This window comes from Manis javanica, chromosome 11 (assembly GCF_040802235.1).
Source record: "Manis javanica isolate MJ-LG chromosome 11, MJ_LKY, whole genome shotgun sequence".
Lineage (NCBI taxonomy): Eukaryota > Metazoa > Chordata > Mammalia > Pholidota > Manidae > Manis > Manis javanica.
The window spans coordinates 4,863,193-4,875,812 of record NC_133166.1 but is presented as its reverse complement, the minus strand read 5'-3'; the positions used below and the strand labels follow the sequence as shown (position 1 = coordinate 4,875,812).

General features: G+C 36.5%; 1 protein-coding gene across 9 annotated transcripts in view; it reads left to right on the top strand.

Annotated features, from left to right (window-relative positions):
* Positions 1-12,620, top strand: part of DEUP1 (deuterosome assembly protein 1) — a 101,914-nt gene that overhangs the window by 82,287 nt on the left and 7,007 nt on the right. For 2 of the 9 annotated variants that reach the window (XM_073215873.1, XM_073215877.1), the window contains one exon: positions 8-12,606. The exons of 4 other annotated variants lie outside the window; for them this stretch is intronic. In XM_073215873.1, the coding sequence (XP_073071974.1) occupies positions 8-184 (177 nt within the window). In that variant the 3' untranslated portion in view covers positions 185-12,606. Of the gene's footprint in view, positions 1-7; positions 12,607-12,620 lie in introns of those variants that run through there. 3 more of the 9 variants (XM_073215888.1, XM_073215890.1, XR_012122493.1) reach the window with 2 other exon arrangements.

Sequence of the window (12,620 nt, the reverse complement as noted above, 5' to 3'; positions counted from 1 at the left end):
TTCTCAGAGACTTGTGTCTCCCTGGAATGGGAGTTGCTGGCAGCAGGGAGGCTGCCTACAGACCAGGGTTCTCCAAGGCAGCCCCATGGAGAACTGCTGCCTTATGAGTGCCAGAATGATGCTCCCAGGGAAGCCCTGCTGGGAAGGCACCCAACAACAGGCTGCACTCAACAATTCAAACTGACACCTCCCTCCTTTGCCTGCCAGAGAGGGGGGAAAACAAAACACCCAAGGACCTGAGTGGTTAGAATGAACCACACTTGTTTTGACATTAACAGTTGACATCCATAATCAAGGCCTCTGCTAGAAAAGAACCTGATGTGTGACTTCCTAAATGTTGTTTATTAAAAACAGAAATGATATGGTTTTTCCCCTAACAAAGAACTCAGCAGAGATAACATTTCTTTGGCTTTGTGCTTCACACAAAATAAGATAGAAAGCTTTTGACTTTTCCGGCCAATAATTCTTTATCAGGTATGGTGAACTGCCTAAAAGATTATTACATAAGATGAGGCCAAAGGACCCACGCTAAGATGCTATGTTGTACTTGAGTCATGCACAACAGCTCTCTGTTAGAAAATTTTATACATTAAAATGAAAAAGAGAAAAGAACTGAGCTAACATTCTTCCCACTTGGTATGATTTCTTTTGCTTTTGTGCTTCTGAAAACAACATTGCAGCTTTGAAATTCCTCATTTGCATCACTTGAGAAAAATCTTCCAGAAGGCTGTACTGTTTGAACTCAAAACATTTCCAATCCCAAACATATCTCCTGGCTGAGATAAATTATCTGATGAGTCATTTCCAAATGATTTTGATGGATAAAACTATGAATAACCAAACTAAAACAGCTCTTTGGCTTCAAAGATAAAGTTTGCTACATACAGAGTTTAGTTTAGTTTATAACCAAATGTTTTTATATTAACAAGAGTTGCACCCAATAATTTTGGGAGAATACACACACACACACACAGATATGTCTGTACATGTGTACATATACAAATATGTATGCAGTGTATACACACACATACATACATATAGATATACATGAAGCTCTGAAAATAATCACCAATAAAAGAAATAAAGAGGGTGGGAAGAACCTTTTAGAGATGATAGATATGTTTATGGCATAGATTGCAGTGATGGTTTCATGTACATTAACTGCAAATAATCAAGTTCCATATATTAAATATGCACAGCTTTTGTGTATGTCAATTGTATCTCAATATAGAGGCTTACAAACACAAACAAGTCAGGAATAGTCTCAGAGTTTGTAAAGCAAACACATAGTTTGCTCACTATTTTTAATATTAAAAATGTGAGTATTTAAGGAAATATAGGACTTAATTGCCAAACACAGGATCTTCATTTTTGAGAAAATGCATTTATTTCCTTGAAGACACTATGCTAGATATATAAGGCACTCAACATTTTGGGTCTGTTGTTTAAACCTCCCAGTTTGTAGTACTTTGTTACAGGAGCCCTAGCAAACTAGCACACATATATATCCCAGACTTGAAGCTGAAAAGCTGACAACCTTGAAACAGTGGGCTCAAACAAAAAAGCCCTTGCAAAGCTTGCTCACTCTAGACAAAAGACAATGAAGTGGGGAAACACACAGAGGCAGAAAACATTTAGACAATACCCACTTTGGCACAGCCAAACACCAAAAAATAAAAAAAACCACTTTCACCCCCACCAGCAAAAGTGGATGGAGAGTCTAGATTTCCAACTTTGTCCCAAATTCCCTACTGCAGTGGTGTCAGAGAAGGCTGAATAGGCTGGCAAAAACTTCATGTCTGCCAACAGGTGATGGGGCAATCCTCCTCCACAGTATCAATGGAGACTACGTGGGGAGCTCCCATACAGCACTATCAAGGCAACCCTACTCTTCTCCACTAGGGTAGTGTCAGTAGACCTAGTGGAGAGTCAGGAAATTCACCACAGCTCAGTGGCAATGAAACTACAACCATGCCACCCCCAACAGTGTCACTAGAGTCCATGTAGGAAACAGTAATAAGGCACCCCTGGCCCTCTCAGTCAGGGTGGTATCAGCAAAAGACTAATGGGGAGCCAGAACTCCCACCCTCACTCAGCAGCAATGAGGAGCCCCTCTGCCCAGGTGTCAAAAGAAGCTGAGTAAAGAACTTGGGCTTCCACTACTATCTGGCAATAATGACGCTACACCACATTTCCCTACTTGAACAGTAACAAGATCCAGAGTCCCACAGTATAATGCCCAAAATACCTAGGTGTCAAAGCTGACTTATCATACCAAGATCTCAACTTGAATGAAAAAAGACAATCAGTAGAAGACTACACTAAGATGACGCAGATGTTAGAATTATCTGGCAAAAACTTAATCATCATAAAATGATTCAGTAAGCAGTTAGAAACATGCCTGAAAAAATGAAAATAAAGACCCTTTTAACAAAGAAATAGAACATAAAAAGTAAAACCAAGTGAAAATCTTTGAACTGAAAAATACAATATCAAATAAAGACTCGGTGGATAGGCTGAATAGTAGAATGGAGGAGACAGAAGAAACAATCAGTAAACAACAGAAATTGAACAACAGAGGGAAAATAGAATGGGGAAAAATAACAGAGTCTCAAGAATAGGTGAACTCTAATAAAGGACCTAACAATTGTGTCCCTGGAGTCTTGGAAGAAGAGAGAAAGGTCAGGACTGGAAACGTATTCAAAGAAGTAACGCCTGAAAACTTCCCAAGAACTGAGCAAAACCCATGTAGGATAAACCCAACAAAATCCACATTATGACATATGTTAGTCAAAATTCTGAAAACAAAAAACAAAGAAAAATTGAGAAGCAGGAAGAAAGAAACCACACAGTACTTACCAAGAGAAAACAATTTAAATTAAGGAAGATTTCTAATCACAAACCATGGAGACCAGCAGTAAATGGCACAATATTTTGAAGTGTTGAAAGAAAAGAACCATTAACCCAGAATCTTATACCCAGTGAAAGTATCCTTCAGGAATAAGAGGAAGTTGAGATATTCACATATGAAGGAAAACTAAGAGAATTTTTTACCATTAGATCCACCCTAAAAGAATTGCCAAAGAAAGTTGTCTAAACAAAACAGATAGATGATAGATAGGTAGGTAGGTAGGTAGGTAGATAGATAGATAGATAGATAGATAGATAGATAGATAGATAGATAGATAGACAGACAGACAGACAGACAGACAGACAGACAGATAGATAGATAGATAGACAGACAGACAGACAGACAGACAGACAGACAGACAGACAGACAGATAGATAGATAGATAGATAGATAGATAGATAGATAGATAGATAGATAGATAGATAGATAGGTAGATGGATAGATAGTGGAAGGAATCTTGGAATATCAGAAGGATAAAAAACACCAGACAGGTAAAAATGTTTAAATACAATAGACCTTCTTGAGTTTTTTAGTGTTTGATGGTTAAAGAAAAATTATTACACTTTATAATATGATTTTAACTGTATGTAGAAGAATTGTTTAAAATAATTATGTTATAAACAGGCAGGGTAAAGAGACAGAAAGAACGTAAGGTTATTTTCACATCACTGTAACTGGTAAAATGATAATACAAGAAGACTGTGATAAGTTATATATACATGTGTGTGTGTGTGTGTGTGTGTGTTTGTGTGTGTGTGTATATATATACACACACATCCAGATTCTTTAAAAACATAACTCAGATGAAGGCAGGCTTAAGCCCTTAAATATCAATAGTTACATTTCATACAAATGGTCTAAATATACCAATTAAAAAACAGAATGGCAAGTTAAAAATGTAAAAGTGTAGAAAAATATATCATGCAACTAATGAAAAGAAGTAGGAGTGGTTAAATTAATATCACATAAAGTAGATTCCAGAGCAAAGAAAATTATCAGAAACAGAGAGGGACATTATATAATGATAAAAGGTCAACCCAGAAAGAAAGCAATCCTAAATGTACATGCACCAAACAACAGAACTGCAGAATATAAAAAATAAAATTGACAGAACAAAAGTTTAAATAGACAAATCCTGATAATTGTTGGAGACTTTAACACTTCTCTCATCAATTGATTGAATGTGAGAGTAGAAAAACAGTTTTATGGAAAAAAAATCAACAATGCTATCAACCAACAAAATTTAATCAACATGTATAGATATGCCATACAACAGCAGACTACACATTTTCAAGTGCCCTTAGAATGTATGCCAAGATATACCATACCTCAAACAAACCTCAGCAAATGTAAAAGAAATGAAATAATATTGTGTGTTCTACCACCACAATGGACCCAAACTAGATATTAATAACAGAAAGAACTAGAAATCAATACAGGCAAATCTCCAAACACTTGGAAACTAAATAACATTCTAAAAAAATCAATGGGTCAAAGATGAAGTCTCAAGGGAAAATGCACTGAACTGAATGAAAATAAAAATACAGCATTTCAAAATTTATGGAAAAGAACTAAAGCAATGACAAGAGGAACTTTATAGCACTAAATGCACACATTCGAAAAAAGAAAGTCTCAAATCAATTAATGTAAGCTAGTTTCTCGAGAATCTAGAAAAATGAACAAAATAAATACAAAGCAAACAGAAGGAAAGAACTAAAAAGAGCATAAATCAATGAAATTGAAAGCAGAAAAACAACAGAGTAAATCAATGAAACAGAGAGTTGATTATCTGGAAAAAAATCAGTTAAATTGACAAATCTCTAGGGAGACTGATGAAGAAAAAAAGGAAGACACAAATTACCAATATCAAAGTTTAACAGTGAATATCACTGTAGACCCTGCAGAAACCAAAAAGATAATAAAGGAATGCTATGAACAATACTATTATTAATGCTATGAGCACAAATATTCGACAACTTTAATTAAAATACTCCAATTCCTTGAAAAACACAAATATCACAACCCACCCATTATCAAATAGATCACTTGAAAAGCTCTACAGCTAGGAGAAAATTGAGCTCACAATTTAAAAACTACCAAAAAAGAAATCTCATGGCTCAGATGGCTTAATTGGAAAATTATAATGGAAGTTTAAATAAGAGTTAACATAAATTCTACACAATTTCTTTCAGAAAATAGAAGATTTCCCAATTCACTTCATGAAGCTATTATTACCATGATAACAAAACTAGACAAAAAGACAAAGTCAGTACCAAAAACACTGCAGACCAATATCCATCATGAATACAGATATGAAAATCCTTAACAAAATTTTAGCAAATAGAATTTAGTAATATATAAAAAGGATTATACACCAAGATTAAGTGAGATTTATTCCAGAGATACAATGCTGTATCAATATTAAAAAATCAGTGTAATCCAACTAAAGACATTGTAAAATTAAAGGAAAAAGTACACAATTATGTCAGTTAATGAGGAAAAACACTTGACAAAACTAAACAACCTTTCATAATTAAAAAACACTCATAGAAACTCATAGAAAAATTATGACAGAAATGAACTTCCTCAACTTGATAACAGTTACAAAAAAACTACCTATGGATAACATTTTATTTAATGGTGAAAGAAAAGGCTTCTCTCCAAGATCAGGAACAAGGCAAGAATGTCCATTCTCACCACTTTCACTGAACACAGTGCTGGAAGTTCTAGCCAGTATGATAGGTGAACAAAAAGAAATAAAAGGTACCCAGATCAAAAATGAAGGAAAACTTCCCTATTTGCAGATGACATGATTGTCTAGTAGAAAGTACCAAGTAATCTATTTTAAAAACTTCTAGAATTAATAAGTGAATATAGCAAGTTCACAGGATACAAGGAAGACATACAAAAATCAATTGTATTTCTATATACCAGCAATGAATACATGGACACTGAAGTTAAAAATACAATGTCTTTTACAACCATTCAAATAAATGAAAATATCTACATGTAAATCTAACAAAACTTGTGCAGGACTTGTATGCTAAAGTCGTGATGAAAGAAATCAAAGAAGATTTAAATAAATGAGAGATATACCACAGATGAAAGACTTAAAATAGTATAGATATCAGTCCTCTGAAAATCTATAAAAAGGTTTAACACAATTCCTATCAAAATTTCAGCAAGAGTTTTTGGTAAATAAGCAAGATTATTCTAAAATTTATATGGAAAGGAAAAGGAACTAGATAGAATAGCTAAAACAATTTGGAAGACAAGAGGATTCAGTCTACCCAGTTTAAGTCTTAATATATAAGAAAAGTAAGCAAGACATAAGACATGTTAAGTCTCATACTTTATACAAAATCAATTTTTTGTAATTAAAAAATTAAAAAATTAATTACACAAAAATGGATTATGGACTTAAATGTAAAACTGTAACATTTTTTGGAACAAAAACATAGGAAAGAAGCTATGGGACCCAGGGCTAGGCAAAAAGTTTTTAGACATGAAGGAAAAGCACAATCCATAAAAGGAAAAATAGATAAAATGGAAGTCATCAAAATTAAGAACTTTTTGTTCTGCTAAAGGCCCTGTTTAGAGACTGAAGAAAGCTACTGGGAGAAAATATTTGCAACCCACATATCCAAAAAAGAACTACTACCTCTCTCAAAACTCAACAGCAAAAAGATAAATAAATCACCCAAATAGAATATAATTGAAAGACATGAAGACATATTTCATTTAAGAGTAAAACATACAGGTTGCAAATAAGCCCATAAAAAGATGTTCAAGATAATTAACCATTAGGGAAATTTGAAATAAAACCACAATAAGATAATACTACACATCTATCAGAATAGCTGAAAATTAAAAATAGTGACAACATGGAATGCTGGCAAGAAGGAAGAGAAATTGGATCACATTGCTGGTAGGAATGTAAAGTGGTACCGCTACTCTGGAAAACAGTTTGGCAGCTAACATATGATCTAGCAATTGCACTCCTTGGCATTTATCCCGGAGAAGTGATGACTTATGTTCACACACACACACACACACACACACACACACACACACACACACACACACACACACAAACCCTATACATAAATGTTCATAGCAGCTTTATTCATAACAGCCCCAAAGTGGAAACACAGATGTCCTGCAACAAGTGATTGAAAAAAAAAAAAAAGGCAGAGAGAATTGACCACAAATGGGTGGGAGAGAGGCAATGTTGCTGGCTTTTGAAGGTGGAGAAAGGCAAGCCACAAGCCAAGGTAGACCCTGAAGGTGGACCACCAGCCCAGGAACTCAGGCAGCTTCTAGAAGCTGGAAAGATTTTCAAAACAAAAATAGAGTTACAGTCTCGGCAGAACTGGACAAAGAGAAAAGAAAATTACTAATGCAGAAACAGTCTTCAACAACTCATCCTGAAGCTAGACTGCAGTCCCATGACCCTCTGTTAAGGACTTCCAGGGTCATGCTGAGCAGCAGTGCATTGCACCCCAGCAAAAGGCAGCTTTGAAGCATTCATACACATCTGGACACTGCAGAACTCAAGCCCATGTTTGGGAATCTTATTTTTTTCTTGTTTTACCTGGCTTGACCCAGAAGGAAGAAAATGTGTGTAATGAAAGCAAGATAAAGTTTATAATATGAAATCATTCAGTGCTAAACAAACTTTGACTTTCAGAATCTTGGTCAACTTTTACATTATTTGCTTCTCTGAAAGAAACGTACGTGTAAGTGAAAACAAAAATGGAGGGTAACCAGGATGGTGAGAGTTTTAGGAGCTGGATTATCTGAGGACCTAATTATGCTACCCATGACAGTGACCTTTTTGAAATACAGTTTGATTTTTAACTCTAAATCAGATTCTGAATGGGTCACAAATTCACCCTCCAGCCCCCAACTTGAACTAAGTAGAATATGTCCACATTAGACTTTCAAGAACCATTTATACTACTTAAATTTAAAGAAATAAGGGTGTTTTTTAAAAAGTGAACTAATAGGCTTAAATACATTTCTCTTGTTTGCTGTTTATAGAACTTATATCAGTGTACTTTTTGAGTTTATAGTCAACATATCCTGAAAAATCCTTTAATCCAGGACTAGTCTCCTATCTCACTTTTGAAAGACAACCCAAGATAAGGCTAGGTTACCAGCCAGTCTTAAAATCCTTTATAAACCTATGGCACTACAAATTATGTGACTAAATGATACTAAAAACAATTTTAACAAAGAAAAAGTGGTACATCCATACCATGGCATACCACTCAACAATTAAAAAAAAAAAAGAACCCGATTAACAAATGGGCAGAGGATATGAAGAGACAGTTCTCTAAAGAAGAAATTCAGATGGCCAACAGATACATGAAAAGATGCTCCACATCACTAATCATCAGGGAAATGCAAATTAAAACCTCAATGAGATATCACCTCACACCAGTAAGGATGGCCAGCATTGAAAAAACTAAGAACAACAAATGCTGGCGAGGATGCGGAGAAAGGGGAACCTTCCTACACTGCTGGTGGGAACGTAAGCTAGTTCAACCACTTTGGAAAGCAATATGGAGGTTCCTCAAAAAACTAAAGATAGAAATACCATTTGACCTGGGAATCCCACTTCTTGGAATTTACCCAAAGAATGCAAGTTCTCAGATTCAAAAAGATATATGCACTCCTATGGTCATCGCGGCACTTTTTACAATAGCCAAGATATGGAAGCAACCTAAGTGTCCATCAGTAGATGAATGGATAAAGAAGATGTGGTACATATGCAGAATGGAATACTATTCAGCCATAAGAAGAAAACAAATCCTACCATTTGCAACAACATGGATGGAGCTAGAGGACATTATGCTCAGTGAAAAAAGCCAGGCAGAGAAAGACAAATGCCAAATGATTTCCCTCATTTGTGGAGTATAACAATGAAGCAAAACTGAAGGAACAAAATGGCAGCAGACTCAGAGACTCCAAGAATGAACTAGTGGTTACAAAGGGGAGGGGTGAAGAAGGGCAGGTGGGGAGGGAGGGAGAAGGGGATTGAGGGGTATTATGTTTAGTACACATGGTGTTGGGGATCACGGGGAGAACAGTGTAGCACAAAGAAGGCACACAGTGGATCTGTTGCATCTTATTACACTGATGGACAGTGACTGCAATGGGGTATGGGTGGGGACTTGATAATATGGGTAAATGTAGTAACCACATTGTTTTTTCATGTGAAACCTTCATAAGAGTGTATATCAGTTATACTTTAATAAAAAAAAAAAAGAGACCCAACGGATTCATATAAAACATAGAGGACTCTCCAGAGAATTATGATGAGCAAATAAAATCAGTCCGAAATGGTCACATTTTGTTACATTCTTGACATATCAGAACTATAGAAATGGAGACCAGACTTCTGGGTGCCATGAGACAATGAGTGAGTGAGTGAGGGCAAGAGGGCGGTGGGTGTGCCCATAAACGAGAACCTGAGCATCCTTTGCAGTGATCTGTTCTGTATCTTGACTGGGCCATCGTCCTGGTTGTACTAAAACATACTACAGGTTTGAAGAATTTAATATTGGGGCAACTAGGTAAAGGGTACACAGGATCTCTCTGTATTCTTAGAACTGCATTTGAATCTACAGTTTCCATTAAATAAAAAGCTTAACATAAAAAAAGTAACTATTCTTAGCTCTCCACCTGTTTGAAAATAGGTAGCCGAGTGGATTTGGCTCACGGGCTGTAGAAGTTTATAGTTTAATGCAAACACAGGAAGCCCTGTATGTTCATTCAATGGTGTTTCAGATGCTAGAACTTTACAGAGATCTAAACACAGTCAGAGGTCCTAAAATGTGTCTTCAGTCATTAGTTCATATAATTAATGTAGTGGTTTTCTAGAGGGCAACTGTCTACTGCCAATCCTCATTTGAAAGGGGTAAGAGCATAGGTATGGACTCCTCTGGGTTTGAAATCTTCAAAATCCTTTTACTGTTGTAGATTTTCTTTTAGCATCAGGAGCTCATCTTCTCCAGTTACACACTGATGTTTGAGTTCTACATCCTGGATTTTCACTACATTGTGGAAGCTGGCATTAGTTTTTGTCAGCTCTGTTGTGAGCCATGTAAATATGGTTGTTCTTTGAATAGGAGTTCTGTTTGATTTGTACAAGTTGGTTTTAACTTTTTCAGTCTTTCCATTTACAATCTGTGTTGTCTACTGCATAGAACAAAAAAAAACAACTGTAAAACCATACTTAAAACATCTATATTCACAATCATATTAGGAAATCTACTTTGATCCAGTTCAACAATCATTATTCAGTTAGTCACTATGGCCTCTGTTTCTTTAGATTGCTTTTTAACTGTTTCTTTGTTTTGGCCTCTTTTAAAAATTGCGGTGTGATCCTTAGCTGATTGTTTACAGAGTGGGGCACTGTAATGCTCTGTGTCCGTGGGTGAGGGTAAGGCTTGGTGGAGCTTCCTGACCCAGGACTTTACTGAAGGCTCATCCAAACAGATTACTTCTTTGGGTGGCACACAAGGTTTGTGCATTTAGGCCTTTTTTCCTGGGCCTACGAAGTTACTTGGAAAAAATGCTTTTCTGTTTAAGGGTATAATCCTCCTTGCTGCATTCTGGGGTTTAGGCATAGGGAAGGGCTGCAATCTCAGCATTTATGTAGATCACTTAAGGCCCATAATTTTGGTACAAGACCTCATCCTTAAAACTATGCCTGGTGTCCTCAGCTAAGACGTGGTTTACCTTCTAAGAATCCCCTGCCTTCTGCCAAGGTTGGGGAAGGAATCTGGGTTCTAATGAGTTTAGACTGACTTTCAGCCAATCTCTTTTTTTCCTGCTCTGGCTTAACAATTACTTCCAGAAGAACCTTGTTATATTGATTCCTGGGGTGGGGGGCATCTGCAGGGAAGGTGGGGCTGGTTCCTAGGTGCTCTCATTGCTAGCTTACCATTCAGCACCCTAGGTCTGCTAATCCAGTTACCACTCATCCATTTGCTTTCCAATGAGAGTTTCCAAAATGTTGCTATCATCTCTGCTCACTTTCTCTTCATCCTGGGAACTTAGTTCTTTTTCCTTTACTGTTGTTTTATCACCAGGAGGGAGCATGCATTCAGCTTGCCATTATTACCCAGAAGTCTTTGTTTAAATAATGACAGTCTGAGCAGATGCATCAGGAGCTGCTGTGGTCTTAAGATTTAACATGACACCTGGTTTGTCATCATCCTTACCCAGCGATGAGCTGGGATATGGCCATATCACCCTTACCCCATAAATATTTCATGCACATGGACTCAAATTATCATTCTGGACATGGCTGAGATTAGTTCTTGTCATTACTAGAGAGGAGGTCAAATCCCAACCCTTACTTGAAGAAGGAAGTACAGTAAGGTGTCTTTATTTGCATGTGAAATCTTCACAATCCTTTTTCTCCTTATTTTTTTGCTTGTCTTTTTGTTAATACCAGCATTTGGGCCCATCTTCCACAGTTGTGGGCTCTCCCTACCCTACATATTTTATCAGAATTTATCAGGGTGCTACAGGAAGAGGTAGGAAATTGAACCAGTAACCTCTACAGACCTTTCAACTCTAAGGTTCTAAAATTCAAATAGGTTTTTGTAGAATCTATTCTGTAAATCTAACCATGAACTATGTACCTTTATTGCTATGTGAAAATGTGCTGCGTTCCATGTCGTAAATTTATGTCAGCAACAGGCTAAAGGACAACCTGTGGGAGAAGCTCCCTTGGGGGACAGCTGCAGAGAGGGCCACGATAACAATGACAGGCAAGAACAGCTAAGCACAGAGTGGGGGCTGTTCAGGAGTGCGCCCACCTCTGTCATAGGCTGTCAGGACGCTATGCCATTCTGTGGCCAGGACACCCACTAAAGTAAAGGACAAGTTACAATGTAACATAACACAAGCAGTACAATTCCTTAAGGTCATGGCTCACCTGGATGTTTGCCTGAGGGAATTAGGAACTGGGTAGAGCTTTTTTTTTTCCTATTCTGATTGACATTTTGCAGTTGACACAGTCTCTAGGTGTGCATTTATATAGACAAGGCAGGATTTAGAGCATGTTACTTTTTTAAAGTTTTGCCAATTTGGAAAGTTAAATGTTATTCTATTATTATTTGAACAGAAATAACTTTGTTCATAAACTTGCACTTTTTTTTATCCTCATGTGCTTATCGGCCATTTGTATTTTTCTTTTGTGACTTCTATGTTCTTTTGTGTAAAAATACTTATTGGTCACCTCTGTTAACTCCTGGGGAAATACAGTTAACAAGACACCGAACTTCCCTTCACATCTCACGGAGTTCGTGATTTGGAGTAAGCACATAATTCAATAATTTTTTTGTAAATGTTTCTGAAACTTGAAAAAAAAAATAACCTGTTTTTAGTGACAGAATTTATTACACTCGTTAATCTACTGACATATGTGAGTCAGATCTATTTTATTACGGTGTTTGTCTTCTAAACCCTTGTCTTTTATTTGCTTGCTCCATCAGGGGCTAAAGATGGTGAATGTTAAGTCTCCATTTACTGTTTCTATGACCACTTACTGTAGTTTCTGTAGTGTTAAGAAAAATTTGATCATTTTTGCATATATATTCATACCTTTCAGATCTTCATCATGAGTTATGCACATTGTCATTATCATGTGTCCTTTATCTCTTCCATTTTTTTGTTCCATTCAACTTTA